This window comes from Petromyzon marinus, chromosome 70 (assembly GCF_048934315.1).
Source record: "Petromyzon marinus isolate PM22_M1 ecotype Great Lakes invasive population chromosome 70, UKy_Petmar_22M1.pri1.0, whole genome shotgun sequence".
NCBI lineage: Eukaryota > Metazoa > Chordata > Hyperoartia > Petromyzontiformes > Petromyzontidae > Petromyzon > Petromyzon marinus.
Genome location: NC_133736.1, coordinates 2300777 through 2321113, shown reverse-complemented (window position 1 = coordinate 2321113; position 20337 = coordinate 2300777). Strand labels below are relative to the sequence as shown.

General features: G+C 48.8%; 1 protein-coding gene across 1 annotated transcript; it reads right to left on the bottom strand.

Moving 5' to 3' along the window:
• Positions 1-183: 183 nt before the first annotated feature.
• Positions 184-1209, bottom strand: LOC116957136 (olfactory receptor 52Z1P-like). Its single transcript, XM_032979100.2, has one exon. It carries the CDS (start codon positions 1207-1209, stop codon positions 184-186), a length of 1026 nt encoding a protein of 341 aa, XP_032834991.2.
• Positions 1210-20337: the final 19128 nt, after the last annotated feature.

The window sequence follows — 20337 nt, the reverse complement described above, 5'->3', positions numbered from 1 at the left end:
GCCACGATTGAACATACCCCAGGGCACGGCTCTGTTCACAAGTTGCTAGGTCGGGGTGGTGGGTGGGGGGGGGGAGTGGGTGTCAACATGAGCCACCCTCCCTCCTCCTGCCTCCACCCGCGCTAGCAACCCCCCCCCCCCCGCCACCCCCGTCTCCACCCACACCACCCTCCCCCCCACACTTCATCGCCCGCCGTCTGCCACCCTGCTGCGGAACCGTTTCACGCATCCGCGCCGAATCTCGGCCGTCCCGAGCCCGTAGATGACGGGGTTCACCAGCGCCGGCACGATGCAGTGCAATCCCTGCAGGCAGTAGGACACCTCGGCGCCAACGCCGGCGAGGAACGAGATGTTGCTGGCGAACGAGAAGAAAACCGAGGCGAAGAAAGCCCCGACGGCGAGCAGGTGGGTGACGCAGGTGCGCAGCGCCTTCCGCTGACCCCGGCGGAGCCCCGCCTTGCGGCACTCGAGAAGGATGAGCGCGTAGGCGAGCGCGACAGCGCACGCGGGCAGCGCCGTGGCGAGGGCGAGCGTCGCGTAGCCGTAGCGCCGCTGGGCGCCGACGTCGCCGCACGACGTGAACGCCACGGAGTAGAAGCTGCAGTAGACCGCGGCGAGGACCCGCGCTCGGCAGTAGTCGAGTCCGACGAGCAGAGCCACGTTGGGGCACGTGAGAGCGCACGCGGCGGCGGCGGCGGCGGCCGAGGCGCGCAGGGCGGCGCCGTTGGTCACGAGCGAGCGGTACCTGAGCGGGAAGGCGACGGCGAGGTAGCGGTCGACCGACATGAGGGCGAGCAGGAAGGCCTGGGCGCGCACCGACACGTGCATGAGGAACATCTGGGCGGTGCACTCGGCCACGGAGACGAGCCCCACGCCGCCGCCGCGGGGACCGCCGCCTCCTCCTGCTGCTCCGCCGTCGCCGAGGAGGTTGGCCATGATGCGCGGCACGCTGCTGGCCACCTGGACGATGTCCGTGAGCGCCATGGAGGCGATGAAGGTGCACATGGGGGTGCGGAGGCGCCTCTCGAGGCACACGACGGAGCAGAGGAGCGCGTTGCCCGCCACGGCGGCGGTGAAGAGGAGGAGGAGGGTGCCGAAGAGCGAGAGGCGGACGCTCGGAGGGTCTCCGAAGGGGGTGACCATGACGATGATGTCCGAGGGTGGAAGGGAAGGAGGAAGTTCGATTGCCGAGAAGTTTGACGACGCCATCTACAGGCTGGCCTGCGCGGTTGTTCGTACGTCTGTCCAGAGGGTTGTGTTCTGTGCAAACAAAAACGCACGAATGTTGACATCACCTTTTTTTTTTTACTCGCTCCAATTAGAGGGCGTGACGAGAAAAAGGGGGCTTCTTCACAATTCTGGCTTATCGTCTGGTTTGCCGTGGTTGTTGTGGTTGTTGTGGTTGCTGTTGTTGTAATGACCAGCGGAATGTCGTGGTGTTCAAATTGTAAATGTTGCATCATCATCATCATCATCGTCGTCATCGTATTGTCAATGTTTTTGTGGGGTTTTTCACTTTCTCTCCAACACAAAGACGAGGACCCCCTGTATAGCCTTAACAGACCGTTGGGGAAAGTGCTGTTAGCGAGCACCTATGAAGGTCGACACGGTGGCACATGAGGGGGTGGACGGGCAGCACCACGACCGGTCGCCATTAACCTTCCCGTTGGAAATGTTTACACACCGCACCAGGTACTGATTTGAATCTGAGTCAACCTTAGGGGAGGCCCAGGACTGGTTAGGATTATCGTCACTGGTGTTTTGCCGAGAGTGGGAATTGAACCAACCTCGCGGGATTCGTAGTGCAGCGCACTAACCGCTACGTTACCGCTCCCCGCACACAAACACCACCGGTTCATTGTCTGAAGTAGTCATCTCGATTGGCCACGTGTTGTTTACGTGACACAAATCCCATTTTACAGTACCTGATTGGCCGTGTCGGCTAGCGGTGGTGGCAAGCTTTTGATGGCACAACGTTTAGCTTTAACGGAGTGAGGTGACCAACGTTAGGATGGCACGAATGTCGGGTAAGGCGGGAAATTAGCATGTCAATGAGAGACTTGGAGCCTTCGTCGCTGCAGTAAAAATAAAACTGCTAGTAACAACACCACTAATAACACCACTACTAATAACAACACTGTTAATAACAACAATTTGAATAATAACAATAATACTACTAATAACAATAACACTGTTAATAACAACAATATGAATAACAACAATACTACTAATAATAACAATACTGCTAATAACACCACTATTGATAACAATAGCACTAGTAATAACACCATTAGTAATGACAACAACACTTCCAATACTACTAATAATAACTACAATACTAATAACAACACTAACAATACAATCATTATGAATAACAACAACATCACTAACAACAACACTAACAACAATACGACTAATTACAACAACACTACGAATAACAACAACACTACTAATAACAACACTATAAAAACACTACGAATAATAGCAATACTAACAGCACACACTACTAACAACAACAACACTACTAATAACAAAAACACTACTAATAACAACACTACGAATAACAACAACACTACTACTAATAACAACACCATTAATAATAATAACAACACCACGAATATTAACAACAATACTAGCAACAACAACATTACTCATAACAATAACACTATTAATAACTACAACACGACCAATAACTTTTGATTTAAAGCATTCGTGACTGCAGGGATTCATATTCTTGGTTCTTTCGGTAAAGTCACGTAGAAGGGAAACAATCAAATAATAAAAATATGAAACAATAACATATCGTGGTTTTTATTGTTTTATATTTTTATTATTTTATTGTTTCCATTCTACGTGACTTTACCGAAAGTACCAAGAATACGACCAATAACAACAACAACTCTGCTAACAACAACACACACTCATAACATCACTACTTGCCGCCACTATTAAATAAAAAAACCAACAACCACAACATTTGAAACACGACTCGAACTTAACCAATTTATCGACAACTGAATTGGCATTTTGCGAATTGCAGCGAGCGTGACCCGCCCACTCACTCGCTGACCGTTGAACTCTCCTGCCGAGTAACTTGAAGACAATAAATCGTCATCAGCAGGGGCGGAGCCACAGGGGGGGGCTGTGGGGGGGGCTTAGCCCCCCCTGAAATTTTTGGGAAAGTCGATCATCGGGATAACCGTATATCTGAAAAATGCTGCAGGCTGCCACCTTGTGCTGCCCTGCAGGCTGCTTGATCGGCGGCCTTTCCAACTTATCGAAACTTATTCGCCGCATCAGCGGCTCCGACCTATTAATAAACTCCGCGTGCAAGTCCAATAAAATTAATTTTACGCATTTTGTGGCGCCCATTGTAAAGCATAAACACACTGAGATATCTCAGAATATTGAAGTCAGCCCCCCCCCGCCCCCACCAAAGTCAAAATTCTGGCTCTAGCCCCTGGTCATCAGAATGAGGATCGTCAGAATATTGTGGTTATAACTGGAGGACCAATTTCGTTGAGATTACCTCCACCAGAAATTAGTTTTTTTTTTTCGGGCGTTCGGTTGCAATCGCACGTAATAAGTCCCCCACAGCGGTGCCCGGATGTATCCCCGTATAGCAAAAGTAGCTGCAAATGCCACGTGCCCCGCACTTTCAAGGGCCCAGCGCTAAAACGCTTTCAAGCTATCAATCCCGTTTCAGCGATTCTGCACATGCTCTATTGCTATAGTACTATACCGCCACTCGACTTTTACGAACGACCGGGGGTGTTTAAGGTGAGCGATTTGTCCTATTATCTGGGGCCGTACAGCAAATTAAAAAAAATACAATTACTTGATTTCGATTTAAAGCTTTCGTGACTGCAACGATTCACCTTCTTTGGTTCTTTCGGTAAAGTCACGCTACTCGTGTTGTGGCCGAAACGTCGTGAGAATTTCATTGTTTCATTTCATTATTTTATTCTCATTCTACGTGACTTTACCGAAAGAAACCCTAGAAGACAATTACTTTACTGTGCAAGTAAAAAATGGGTGCGTTACTCTTTGGTCCTTTCGATAAAGTCACGTAGAAAATAAAATCAATTGATAATAGAATACGGCGTTTCGATTGCAACACAAGCAACCATCATCAGTTAAGAACGAATGAGAAAAACAACTAACGTGGTAAACTTAGAAATATAATGCAATACAACACAGAGAGTCGGCTAACACAACAGTCAACACCCCACCTGGTTGATTGCGTTCTTCCACAGATTGCTAAATTTGAGAGAGAGAGAGAGACAAAACACGGACAAGGAGACAACGCAGACAGACACACGTGCAAAGAGAGACAACACAGAGACACAGAGAGAGAGACACACACTAAGACAAACACACACAGACACACAAGCAGAGAAAGACACACACAAAGACACAGAGCGAGACACACAACAAGACAAACAGACAGGCACACAAACAGAGAGAGACACACAACATAGACACACAGACAGACAAACAAGCAGAGAGAGACTCACATAGAGACAGACAGAGAGACACACACCAAGACAAACAGACAGACACACAAACAGAGAGAGACACACAACATAGACACACAGGCAGACAAACAAGCAGAGAGAGACTCACACAGAGACACACAGACAAACAAGCAGAGAGAGACTCACACAGAGACACAGAGAGAGAGAGACATACACTAAGACAAACACACAGACACACAAGCAGAGAAAGACACACACAAAGACACACAGAGCGAGACACACAACAAGACAAACAGACAGACACACAAACAGAGAGAGACACACAACATAGACACACAGACAGACAAACAAGCAGAGAGAGACTCACACAGAAACACACAGAGAGAGACACACACCAAGACAAACAGATAGACACACAAACAGAGAGAGACACACAACATAGACACACAGACAGACAAACAAGCAGAGAGAGACTCACACAGAGACACAGAGAGAGACACACACACTAAGACAAACACACAGACACACAAGCAGAGAAAGACACACAAAGACACAGAGCGAGATACACAACAAGACAAACAGACAGACACACAAACAGAGAGAGACACACAACATAGACACACAGACAGACAAACAAGCAGAGAGAGACTCACACAGGGACACACAGAGAGAGACACACACCAAGACAAACAGACAGACACACAAACAGAGAGAGACACACAACATAGACACACAGACAGACAAACAAGCAGAGAGAGACTCACACAGAGACACACAGACAGACAAACAAGCAGAGAGAGACTCACACAGAGACACACAGACAGACAAACAAGCAGAGAGAGACTCACACAGAGACACAGAGAGAGAGACACACGGAGACACACAGATAGACACACAAGCAGAGAAAGACACACACAAAGACACACAGAGCGAGACACACAACAAGACAAACAGACAGACACACAAACAGAGAGAGACACACAACATAGACACACAGACAGACAAACAAGCAGAGAGAGACTCACACAGAAACACACAGAGAGAGACACACACCAAGACAAACAGACAGACACACAAACAGAGAGAGACACACAACATAGACACACAGCCAGACAAACAAGCAGAGAGAGACTCACACAGAGACACACAGACAGACAAACAAGCAGAGAGAGACTCACACAGAGACACACAGACAGACAAACAAGCAGAGAGAGACTCACACAGAGACACAGAGAGAGAGACACACACTAAGACAAACACACAGACACACAAGCAGAGAAAGACACACAAAGACACAGAGCGAGATACACAACAAGACAAACAGACAGACACACAAACAGAGAGAGACACACAACATAGACACACAGACAGACAAACAAGCAGAGAGAGACTCACACAGGGACACACAGAGAGAGACACACACCAAGACAAACAGACAGACACACAAACAGAGAGAGACACACAACATAGACACACAGACAGACAAACAAGCAGAGAGAGACTCACGCAGAGACACACAGACAGACAAACAAGCAGAGAGAGACTCACACAGAGACACACAGAGAGAGACACACACTAAGACAAACACACAGACACACAAGCAGAGAAAGACACACACAAAGACACACAGAGCGAGACACACAACAAGACAAACAGACAGACACACAAACAGAGAGAGACACACAACATAGACACACAGACAGACAAACAAGCAGAGAGAGACTCACACAGAAACACACAGAGAGAGACACACACCAAGACAAAGAGACAGACACACAAACAGAGAGAGACACACAACATAGACACACAGCCAGACAAACAAGCAGAGAGAGACTCACACAGAGACACACAGACAGACAAACAAGCAGAGAGAGACTCACACAGAGACACAGAGAGAGAGAGACACACACTAAGACAAACACACAGACACACAAGCAGAGAAAGACACACAAAGACACAGAGCGAGATACACAACAAGACAAACAGACAGACACACAAACAGAGAGAGACACACAACATAGACACACAGACAGACAAACAAGCAGAGAGAGACTCACACAGGGACACACAGAGAGAGACACACACCAAGACAAACAGACAGACACACAAACAGAGAGAGACACACAACATAGACACACAGACAGACAAACAAGCAGAGAGAGACTCACACAGAGACACACAGACAGACAAACAAGCAGAGAGAGACTCAAACAGAGACACAGAGAGAGAGACACACGGAGACACACAGATAGACACACAAGCAGAGAAAGACACACACAAAGACACACAGAGCGAGACACACAACAAGACAAACACACAGACACACAAACAGACAGAGACACACAACATAGACGCACAGACAGACCAACAAGCAGAGAGAGACTCACACAGAGACACACAGAGAGAGACACACACCAAGACAAACAGGCAGACACACAAACAGAGCGAGACACACACCAAGACAAACAGACACACAAGCAGAGAGAGACACACAACATAGACACACATACAGACACACAAGCAGAGAAAGACACACACAAAGACACATAGAGCGAGAAACACACACTAAGACAAACAGACAGACACACAAGCAGAGAAAGACACACAACATAGACACACAGACAGACACACAAGCAGAAAAAGACACACACAAAGACACACAGAGCGAAACACACCACGAGAAACAGACAGACACACAAACAGAGAGCGACACACAACATAGACAGACAGACAGACACACAAGCAGAGAGAGACACACAGAGACACACAGAGAGAGACACACAACATAGACACACAGACAGACACACAAACAGAGAGAGACACACAACATATAGACACACAGACAGACACACAAACAGAGAGAGAGACACATAACATAATGACACACAGACAGACACACAAGCAGAGAGAGACACAGAGACACACAGAGAGACTCACACAGAGACACACAGAGAGAGACACACAACATATAGACACACAGACAGACACACAAACAGAGAGAGAAACACACAACATAATGACACACAGACAGACACACAAGCAGAGAGAGACTCACACAGAGACAGAGAGACACACAACATAGACAAACACACAGACACACACACAGAGAAAGACACACACAAAGACACACAGAGCGAGACACACACCAAGACAAACAGACAGACACACAAACAGAGAGAGACACACACCAAGACAAACAGACGGACACACAAACAGAGAGAGACACACACCAATACAAACAGACAGACACACACAAACAGAGAAAGACACACACCAAGACAAACACACAGACACACAAGCAGAGAAAGACACACACAAAGACACACAGAGCGAGACACACCAAGACAAACACACAGACACACAGACAGAGAGAGACACACACCAAGACAAACAGACGGACACACAAACAGAGAGAGACACACACCAATACAAACAGACAGACACACACAAACAGAGAAAGACACACACCAAGACAAACACACAGACACACACAATGAAAGACACACACAAAGACACACAGAGCGAGACACACACCAAGACAAACAGACAGACACACACAAACAGAGAGAGACACACCACATAGACAGACACACGACTTGCAGCTCATCATACGGCAGATGCCCGCGCAGCGTGACTCACGACCTCCTCCTGATACCGATTTCCAGGATGGTCATTGTCTATGCGCGGCTTTCTCAGTGGCAGCCCCAACAGTCTGGAACGCCATCACCCCTCTGCACATTCGCAGCATCACCTAAATCGTCTCCTTCAAGAGACACTTTACAAACTCACCTCTACAACCACGCTTTCGAGTGACTCTGAGCTTGGCTCCGCGCCTCTGAGTTGCGACCGTAACGTCCGCAAATGTGCGCGCGTTATAAATGTACTTTTTTATTATTATAGCACGGTTGGATACGTACGGTGGGAAAGAAGTTAGAACGTACACACACACATAGCACGGTTGGGTACGTACGGTGGAAAAGAAGTTCAACACACAGCACGGTTGGCTACGTACGGTGTGAAAGAAGTTCAACACACACAGCACGGTTGGCTACGTACGGTGGGAAAGAAGTTCAACACACACAGCACGGTTGGCTACGTACGGTGTGAAAGAAGTTCAACATACAATACATCAACGGCATCATCATCATCATAAGCAGCAGGGCGAGATTTGAGCGGCGTGGGCCCAGAGTCAGAATATTTATATTGCAGGAGGAATCCGATGAGCTATAAAGCTCTTTTATTCACAGATGTTCTCGTAAGGGGCACGGGGTCAGAACGTTACAACAACAAACACAGCTGCTGGGGGGGGGGGTTAGATCGCGTAAAATATATAAATGTGTCGTTAACCCCGCCACCACCCGACACAGCCAATTTGTAAGGTTTGTCACGTAAACAGAACGTGCCAATTTGTTACACCAACAGCACTAGTTTATAGTGAAGTGTATAGTAGTGGCGTGTATAGTGTAGTGTATATTAGTGTAAAGTCACGTAGAATGAGAATAAAATAATAAAATAACACAATAAAATTCTCACGACGTTTCGGCCACAACACAAGTGGCCTTGTGTTGTGGCCGGAACGTCGTGAGGATTTTATTGTGTTATTTTATTATTTTATTCTCATTTTACGTGGTGGTGACTTTACCGAAAGAACCAAAGAATATGAATCCTTGCAGTCACGAAAGCTTTAAATCGAAATATATTAGTGTAGTTTGAACCTATCTTAGTGACTTTACCGAAAGACCCTAAGAAAATGTACAGTTGTGTGACGTATCGTAGTGTAGTGTATAGTGTCGTGTATAGTGTAGTATATAGTGTAGTGTATAGTAGTGTAGTGGATAGTGTAGTGTATAGTAGTATAGTGTATAGTAGTGCAGTGTATAGTAGTGGAGTGTATAGTAGTGTAGTGTATAGTGTAGTCTATAGTGAAATGTATAGTAGAGTAGTGTATAGTAGTATATAGTGTAGTGTATATTAGTGTAGTTTGAACCTATCTTAGTGACTTTAACGAAAGACCCTAAGAATATGTACAGTAGTGTAACATATCGTAGTGTAGTGTATAGTGTCGTCTATAGTGTAGTGTATAGTGTAGTGTATAGTAGAGGAGTGTATAGTAGGGTATAGTGTAGTGTATAGTAGTGTAGTGTATAGTGTAGTGTCTAGTAGTATAGTGTATAGTAGTGTAGTGTATAGTAGTGTAGTGTATAGTAGTGTAGTGTATAGTAGTGTAGTGTATAGTGTAGTCTATAGTGAAATGTATCGTAGAGTAGTGTATAGTAGTGTATAGTGTAGTGTATATTATTGTAGTTTGAACCTATCTTAGTGACTTTAACGAAAGACCCTAAGAATATGTACAGTAGTGTAACATATCGTAGTGTAGTGTATAGTGTCGTCTATAGTGTAGTATATAGTGTAGTGTATAGTAGTGTAGTGTATAGTGTAGTGTATAGTAGTATAGTGTATAGTAGTGTGGTGTATAGTAGTGGAGTGTATAGTAGTGTAGTGTGTAGTGTAGTCTATAGTGAAATGTATAGTAGAGTAGTGTATAGTAGTGTATAGTGTAGTGTATAGTAGAGTAGTGTATTGTAGTGTATAGTGTAGTGTATAGTAGAGTAGTGTATAGTGAACTGTATAGTGTAGTGTATAGTGTAGCCAAGCCGCAACATTTACAGTCTGAGTACGGTGACGTTTCGCCAGTAATTACAACCAGCTTCATCAGGCAACAGCCAGATTTGTGGAGAAATCCTCCCGTTTACGTGTCAAACAAATCACCCAGACGCATACACCGATACGACACTAAACCATCACCGCATCCTTACCAGACGAAGCCCCACCTGAGGGTATTAACCCATCGTCCAGAAGCCACCTAGCTAGCCACAAATGATAGCCGCTCAACAAATACCACAACAAGAGACGTGATAGGAGGGCAACGATTTTTTCGGGAGAGATAAACATATCGATTTAATTTTCTTAAATACGCGAATTAAATTACTTTCCTGTCGATCATACCGGGTTAAAAGGCCACGGAGCTATTACTTTATCCTCTTATTTTATCAGAAGCGACCTCGTTGGCCACGAGTGATAGCAGCTCATTCGAAATTAGCTGATGCCTCAATGCAATTTCGCATTTCAATGTATGACTATTCTCAGCAGGGATGTCCACCAACCACCCACCACCATCACCAGCAGCAGCACCACAACCACCAACCACCACCACCCAACACCACCACCCACCACTACCAGCACCCACCACCAGCATCACCAACACCACCACCAGCAGCACCAACACCACCACCAGCAGCACCACCACCACCGACCACCACCCACCACAACCACCTATCACCACCTATCACCACAACCCACCACCACCCACTACTACCATCACCAGCAGTACCACTATCACTACCAACGACCACCACCCACCACCACCCACTACCACCACCAGCAGCACCACCCACCACCCACTACCACCATCACCAGCAGCACCACTACCAACCACCACCACCCACCACCACCCACTACCACCACTACCACCAGCAGCACCACCCACCACCCACTACACCCATCACCAGCAGCACCACCACCACCACTGCCAACCACCACCACCCAACACCACCACCCACCACTACCACCACCCACCACCAGCATCACCAACACCACCACCAGCAGCACCACCACCACCGACCACCACCCACCACAACCACCTATCACCACCTATCACCACCACCCACCACCACCCACTACTACCATCACCAGCAGCACCACTACCACTACCAACCACCACCACCCACCACCCACTACCACCACCAGCAGCACCACCCACCACCACCCACTACCACCACCACCACCAGCAGCACCACCCACCACCCACTACCACCATCACCAACAGCAGCAGCAGCACCACCACCACTACCAACCACTACCACCAACCACCATCACCACAAGCACCACCACCAACCACCACCAGCAGGACCAGCAAGCACTACTTTTTTTCAGAAGCGACCTAGCCGTCACAAAATGATAGCAGCTCACACGAAGTGCGCCTACCCCTCAACACAATGGCCCATTTAACCTTGGACGACCATCAGGAGGGCTATCCACCAACCACCACTACCAACGACAAAGATCCCCCGTATAGCCTGTCACAGACTCTTTTTGGGGGCAAGTGCTGTTAGCGAGCACCTTTCAAGGCCGGCACTGCACACGAGGGTGTGGGTGGCCAACACCACGCCCGGTCGCCTTTGTCTCCCTAGTGGCGATCTTTACACACCGCACCAGGTACTCATTTGAAGGCCGAGTCGAACTAGGGGAGGCCCAGGACCGGTTCAGCGATAATCGTCACCGGTGTTGGCCGTGAGCGGGAATCGAACTCGGGGCACCGGGTTCGTAGGGCAGCGCGCTAACCGCTACCACACTACGCTTCCTCCCACTCACCACCACCAACCAGCACCACCAACACTACCACCACCTCGTCACAGACAGAGGGCTCGTGTGAGTGCGGTCAACGGAGGGCTGAGCTCGGCTTTTAATCCCCATTCCTTCGGGACCTGCCACTGACCCCTCCTCCTCATCCTGCTATGTCCCTCTGTTGGATTTGACCGAGGGGACCTCCCCAACACACACACACACACACACGCGGATAGTTTGGTGATCGGGGAGCCCCCTCATCCCCCATCCCTCGACCCCCTCTCTCAACCATCCACCCCAAGAGATGCAGGAGCAATTAAACGAGTGCCCACCACGACCAGAGCTACCACCACCAGCACCGCAACCGCCAAGAGGGGTAATTAAACATCATTGAGAGGTCGAGATGTGTGGGCGGGAGTGCGGGTTGGGCAGACGGAGGGGTGGGTGGGTAGGTGGGTGGAACTGGTGGGTGGGTGGGTGGGTAGGTGGGTAGACGGACAGACGGGTAGGCGAGCGGGCGGGTGGGCGGGTGGACAGGTGGGTGGGTTGGTGGGTGGAAGGGCGGGTGGACAGTCGTGTGGATGGGTGGACGTGCGGGTGGGTGGGTAGGTGGACGGGCGGGTGGGTGGGCGGGTGGGTTGGTTGGTGGGTGGATGGATGGGTTGGTGGGTGGGTGAACGGGCAGGTAGGTGGGTGGGTTGGTGGGTGGGTTGGTGGGTGGGTGAACGGATGGGTTGGTTGGTGGGTGGACGGACGGACGGGTAGGCGGGTGGGTGGGTGAACAGATGGACGGGTAGGTGGGTGGGTGGATGGGTGGGTGGGTGGACAGATGGACGGGTAGGTGGGTGGGTGGATGGGTGGGTGGGTGGACAGATGGACGGGTAAATGGATGGGTGTACGGGTCGGTGGGTGGATGGGTGGGTGGACAGATGGACGGGTAGGTGGGTGGGTGCACGAGTGGGTGGGTTTGGTGGGTGGAAGGGCGGGTGGGTGAACTTGGCAAGCGGGCTGAGAGTTGAAACTGAATTCGCGGCAACTCGAGCCACTGACATCGGTGGAGAGTCGGCGATGCGACTCGCCCCCTGAGTTGGTGTGCGAGCTGCAGCCTCTGCGCGAGAACATGACGTAATAATCATTGCAATAATCATCAGTAGTGTAGTGTGCGCTCTTCGCTCTCCGAGTGATGGAAGAGAGGGGACAACTCAGAGGCACCAGGAGGAGGAAACGCAGACAAGGAGCGGGAAGACAGCGGGAGCAGCATAGTTCATAGTTTTATTTATTTGGTATAGCCCTGTGAGCCATTCGGCTCTTGAATCGGGTGCAACCGCAACAATAAAAAAAAAAACATGAACAAGAAAACATCTTAAAGTGACTTTGTGTGACTGTGCAAACAAAAAATACAGGAAAAAAATATCAACATATTCCTGAAAAAGCACCGTACACCAACGCTGTGTGCAAAAATCCCAGTGGGATGCAAGTCAAATAACAACAACAACAACCACAAGACAGCTAAGATTAAGGCCATCAGTCTAACTCCGTACTACAATAAACAAAAACATGGCCAGGAGTAGCCATGCAGCGGTGGTGAGAACAAGCAGCCGCTCCCAAAAATAAACAATTGCCCCAAGCTCTGCGGTCCTCGATATGCTAAGATGTTGTCAATCCGATGAACGAGTGCGTTTACACGTGCGACCACAGTGTAGCACCCGGAGAAAACTCACGGGTGCGAGGGGGCAATGCACTATCCCGAACAAAATTGAACATTTGTTCTATCGCCTTCTACCTGGCAGAGCCAGGGGGTACGGCTCTTCTTCGACAAATATCCATGGGATAGAAGGGAGGGAAATGGACAGATGGAGATTAGTCCACACACGGGTAGAAGGGATTGAGGTGGAACAGATGGAAATTAGTACCACACACGGGATAGAAGGGAGTGAGATGGAACGGATGGAGATTAGTCCACCCACGGGTAGAACGGAGTGAGATGGAACAGATGGAAATTAGTCCACACACGGGATAGGAGTGAAATGGAACACATGGAGATTATTCCACACACGGGTATAAGGGAGTCAGATGGAACAGATTGAGATTAGTTCACCCACGGGTAGACGGGAGTAAGATGGAACGGATGGAGATTAGTCCACCCACGGGTAGAAGGGAGTGAGATGGAACAGATGGAGATTAGTCCACACACGGGATAGAAGGGAGTGAAATGGAACACATGGAAATTCGTCCACACACGGGTAGAAGGGAGTCAGATGGAACAGATTGAGATTAGTTCACCCACGGGTAGACGGGAGTGAGATGGAACGGATGGAGATTAGTCCACCCACGGGTAGAAGGGAGTGAGATGGAACAGACTGAGATTAGTTCACCCACGGGTAGAAGGGATTGAGGTGGAACAGATGGAGATTAGTCTACACTCGGGATAGAAGGGAGTGAGCTGGAACAGATGGAGATTAGTCCACCCACGATATAGAAGGGAGTGAGATGGAACAGATTGAGATTAGTCCACCCAACGTGTAGAAGGGAGTGAGATGGAACAGATTGAGATGAGTCCACCAACGATATAGAAGGGAGTGAGCTGGAACAGATGGAAATTAGTCCACACACCGGTAGAAGGGAGTGAGCTGGAACACATGGAAATTAGTCCACACACCGGTAGAAGGGAGTGAGCTGGAACACATGGAAATTAGTCCACACACCGGTAGAAGGGAGTGAGATGGAACAGATAGAGATGAGTCCACCCACGGGCAGAAGGGAGTCAGATGAAACAGATGGAGTTTAGTCCACCTACGGTATAGAAGGGAGTGAGATGGAACAGATGGAGATTAGTCTATCCACGGTGTAGAAGGGAGTGAGATGGAACAGATTGAGATGAGTCCACCCACGATATAGAAGGGAGTGAGATGGAACAGATGGAAATTATTCCACACACTCTGCTGTACCGCCGACCCATCATACGTGGTGTGTGATTCACCAACTCTCGTTGCTGCTGCCTTCACGGTGCCTGGATCACAATCTGCCACGTGCAGCATCAGCGTGGCCACCACCACCACCATCACCACCACCATCACCCACTTCACAGTGGATGCTTCTCGGCATCCATTGTGGCGTTTCCTGTTTCCGGCCGCGTCCCTCTAACCCCCTCCCCCACGCCCCCCCGCACCCCCCTCCCGCGCGCGCCTCGCCCCCCCCGCCGCGGTGGTAAGATGTTGACGACCTCGCCTGATATGCAGGAGGTCGTGGGTTAAATTCTAACCCTGACGCCTGCTGTATATTTGGAGTTAGCGTTTCTCTCTCTCTCATCACTGTGGCTAGGGGATGTTGACGACCTCGCCTGCTATGCAAGAGGTCGTGGGTTAAATTCTAACCCTGACGCCTGCTGCTGTATATTTGGAGTTTGCCTTTCTCTCTCTCTCTCATCACTCTGGCTAGGAGATGTTGACCACCTCGCCTGGTATTCAGGAAGTCGTGGGTTCGATCCCGACCCTGACGCCTGCTGTAGATTTGGAGTTTGCGCGTCTCTCTCATCATCATCACGGTGTCTAGGAGATGTTAACTACCTCGCCTGCTATGCAGGAAGTCGTGGGTTCGAACCCGACCTTAACGCCTGCTGCTGTATATTTGGAGTTTGCGCGTCTCTCTCATCATCATCACGGTGTCTAGGAGATGTTAACTACCTCGCTTGCTATGCAGGAAGTCGTGGCATCGATCCCGACCCTGATGCCTGCTGTATATTTGGATTTTGCGTATCTCATCATCACTGTGGTTAGGAAATGTAACTACCTCGCCTGTGGCTGGTTGGGGCTAAATTCTACTACGTGTTTGGTTAATGCAGACATGATTCCTTGCAAAAGCTACTTGATATGTCAGATTAATACAGACAAGATTCCTTGCAAAAGCTACTTGGTATGTGTATGGTTGATGTAGATGTGAATCATTGCAAAAGCTACTTGCTATATGTGTGGTCCATGCAGACATGATTCCTTGCAAAAGCTACTTGATATGTCAGATTAATACAGACAAGATTCCTTGCAAAAGCTACTTGGTATGTGTATGGTTGATGTAGATGTGATTCCTTGCAAAAGCTACTTGCTATATGTGTGGTCCATGCAGACATGATTCCTTGCTATGGGTACTTGGTATGTGTGTGGTCAATGCAGACGTAAATAAAATTCTCACGACGTTTCGACTGCAAATTCTCTTGCTGTGGTTTTCACACCTGACGATGATTGCTTGTGTTGCAGTCGAAACGTCGTGAGAGTTTAATTGTTTTATATTTTTTTTAAATTATTTTATTGTTTCCCTTCTACGTGACCTTACCGAAAGAACCAATAATATATAACCAAAGAGTACTTGGGTATATGCAAGCCAAACGTCAAACATGAAGGTTCTCACCCGCAGAAGAACACAAGCAAACGGGCACCGCTGTTATATTTCTTCCTTAACGCAATTGCGTCCGTCTGCCCACGCAGAACAACGGGGATTATTAGCTTACGCATCCCATCAGCCACACACAGACACACGCGCGGCCCTTCCTTCAGGGGTGTTCAATTGTTTAACTGCAGCAGCGTCGGTTCGAGGCAACGCACATATCTGGTCCGCGTGTTTGAACGCCGCGGTTTCTCGACTAGCAGCGTTGAGGCTCGCTCTTGAATCAGTGCTCGCGAAACCGGCCAGGGCTTTATTAGTCAAGGGCCGGTTTCGACATTCTGCGCCTCATCATCAGCAGTCAGGCTCGCTGGAATCAGCGCTGGTGAACCTGCCAGACCTTAATATGGGCAACGTCTGGTTTCAACATTAAGTGTTTCAAAGCAGCAGAGGCAGGCACTGCTTGAACCAGGGCTAGTGAACTGCCCAGATGTTTATAAGACAAGGATGTGTTTCGACCTTAAGTGTCTCATCAGCAGCAGCAGCAGCAGTTAACCTCGCTAGAATCAGCGCTGGTAAAGTTCCCAGACCTTCATGGGCAAGGTCCGGTTTCGACATTGTGTGTTTCATCAGCAGCAGTCAAACTCGATGGAATCAGCGCTGGTGAACTTTCCAGACCTTAATGGGCAAGGACTGGTTTCGACATTCTGCGTATCATCAGCAGCAATCGGGCTCGCTAGAATCAGCGCTGGTGAACTTCCCAGACCTTAATATAGGCAACGTCTGGTTTTGACACTCACCGTCTCATCAGCAGCAGTTAGTCAAGCTGAAATCAACGCTGGTGAACTACCCAGACCTGCATGCGCAAGGATTTGTTTCGACTTTCAGTGTCTCATCAGCAGCAGTCAGGCACGCTCGCATCAGCGCTGGTGAACTACCCAGACCTTCACGCGCAAGGATTTGTTTCGGCTTTCAGTGTCTCATCAGCAGCAGTCAGGCACGCTCGCGTCAGCGCTGGTGAACTACCCAGACCTTCATGGGCAAGGATTTGTTTCGACTTTCAGTGTCTCATCAGCAGAGTCAGGCACGCTCGCATCAGCGCTGGTGAACTACCCAGACCTTCATGGGCAAGGGCCGGTTTCGACTTTCAGAGTCTCATCAGCAGCAGTCAGGCACGCTCCCATCAGCGCTGGTGAACTACCCAGACCTTCATGGGCAAGGGCCGGTTTCGACTTTCAGTGTCTCATCAGCAGCAGTCAGGCACGCTCGCATCAGCGCTGGTGAACTTCCCAGACCTTCATGGGCAAGGGCCGGTTTCGACTTTCAGTTTCTCATCAGCAGCGGAGGCATGCTCTGCTTGAACCAGCGCTCGTGTCCCTGACGGAAATGTTCAGGCAAGTCCACCACTCCTCTTGAACACGAACGATCCCACCCGAGGTCGAATCAACAACAACAACAACAAAAAATACAGCAACAAACCCATCCAATACACAGCACAGACAGCGGGGTGATTGGTGGTGGTGGGTGAGAGGTGCGTGTGTGGGTGGGGGGTCGGGGCCCTGGGCGGTCTCCCCCCTCCGATTGACCACTGAGTCCACGCCCCCAAGGTGAGAAACTGCTCCGCGTGGGCGATTCAACGTCGAAATTTTGTGCCGCACATCTTAAGGAGAAACATTGTTTTCTTTTCCAACGCAGATTTGTGTTGTTGTTGGTTGTTGTTGGTTATTGTTGTTGTTGTTGTGGTTGCTTCGACTATCACCAGCGGTACGATGTAATGTATCCACTCTACAACTTTTTATATCCATAATAGGAGTTGTTTTGGGTTAGATCGCTTAAATATAGATGTGTGTTGGTAAACCCGCCACCACCCGACACAGCCAATTAGTAATGGGTGTGTCACGTCAACATAACGTAGCCAATTCGTTACCAGCACCAGTGTGTAGTGTAGTGTATAGTGTAGTGTATAGTAGTGTAGTGTATAGTAGTGTCGTGTATAGTGCAGTGTATGGTAGTATAGTGTATAGTAGTGTAGTGCATAGTGTAATGTATAGTAGTGTAGTGTATAGTAGTGTATAGTGTAGTGTATAGTAATGTATAGTAGTGTAGTGTATAGTAGTGTAGTGTATAGTAGTGTAGTGTATAGTAGTGTAGTGTATAGTGGTGTATAGTGTAGTGTATAGTAGTGTAGTGTATAGTAGTGTAGTGTATAGTAGTGTAGTGTATAGTAGTGTAGTGTATGGTAGTGTAGTGTATAGTAGTGTAGTGTATAGTGTAGTGTATAGTAGTGTAGTGTATAGTAGTGTAGTGTACAGTAGTGTAGTGTACAGTAGTGTAGTGTATAGTAGTGTATAGTGTAGTATACTAGTACAGCACACCGGTATGTTAGAGAGCAAATCCACAACATTTACAATCTGAGTACTACGTCTATATATCGTTGTATGTGTGTCATGTGACTCAGTCGACCCATGGAACCCGCAGGGTCTGTCCCGTGACCTCGTGCCAGCGGGCGTTAGACACTTCACGTGGCCTTAAACGTGCACCTAGCCTGGCACAAGCGCCGTGTCAATGTGTGTGTCAGTGTCTGTGTCGTTGGCGGCCAACACCACCAGTGACGATAATCCGAACCGGTCCCGGGCCTCCCCTAGGTCGACTCAGCCTCCAATGAGTACCTGGTGTGGTGTGTACTAAACATCGCCACTGGGGGAGGCAAAGGCGGTCGAGCGTGGTGCTGGCCACCCACCCCCTCGTGTGCCGTTCAGGCCTGAATAGGTGCTCGCTAACAGCACTTGCCCCAACAGTCTGCTCGGGGGATCTTTGTCTTTTCTATATTTAAAGCTTTCGTGACTGCAAGGATCCATACTCTTTGGTTCTATTCGGTAAAGTCACGTAGGTTAAAAAATTAAACAACAAAAATCACGACGTTTCGGCCACAACACAAGCGGCCTTCATCAGGTGAAGGGACCAGACTGTCTCTAGAACAGCGCTGGAGTGAAACACAGCCACACTCAGACCGCGACCGAGGAAACAAGGTGCCTTGACAAAGGAATTAGCATAAAAAATTAGCATTTGATTAGCCGACTTAGCATGATGAACGGTGTAGAGGTGGTGTACATGCGGGTGAACATGCCGGTTGGCGAGGGGGGGAGGGGGAGTTTACCTATTGATGGTGTGAAAAGGGAATTTTTAAGACCTGCGAAAGTTTGGGGTACCACTACTTGAAAAAATATACTGTACCATTGACAATTAGTTTAATGTTTGGTTCGATTTAGAACATCTTTCCAATGGTTGCTTATTTTGAAACCATCTTCTCGGTTGAAATTGTGTCTGTGTTTGTAGATCTGAATTGCCTCGTGAACAAATCTAAAAACCCGCGGGTTTGCAAAGAACCTTGGTATCGGAGAAAATTATATCGTGATCACCCACAGCGTTGTAACAGTGGTCAGCCACGGCAGAAGAATTCGTTCTGCCGTGTTTCAAATCTGATTTGTGCTCGCGAATTCGGTCACACCATCAATAGGTAAACTCCCCCTTCCCCCCCTCGCCAACCGGCATGTTCACCCGCATGTACACCACCTCTACACCGTTCATCATGCTAAGTCGGCCAATCAAATGCTAATTTTTATGCTAATTCCTTTGTCAAGGCACCTTGTTTCCTCGCACACAGCTTAAAGGTCGCGGTCTGAGTGTGGCTGTGTTTCACTCCAGCGCTGTCCTCGAGACAGTCTGGTCCCTTCACCTGATGAAGGCCGCTTGTGTTGTGGCAGAAACGTCGTGATTTTTGTTGTTTTATTTTTTACCTACGTGACTTTACCGAATAGAACCAAAGAGTATGGATCTTTGTCTTTGTTTTTATGTCTGTAAATATATGATGTAACACCAGTTGACGATTCTGAACCGGTCCTGGGCCTCCCCTAGGTCGGCTCGGCCTCAAATTAGTTCCCCGGTGCGGTGTGTAAACATCATCGCCACTAGGGGGGGAGACAAAGACGGCCGGGAGTGGTGCTGGCCACCCACCCCCTCTGTGTGTGCCACAGTGCCGGTAGCCTTCACAAGGCGCTGCTGCGCGTTAACATCACTTGCC

What these genes read in the sequence shown, in the direction of transcription:
- LOC116957136 (XM_032979100.2), bottom strand. Translation starts at nt 1,209, where the DNA reads ATGGCGTCGTCAAACTTCTCGGCAATCGAACTTCCTCCTTCCCTTCCA.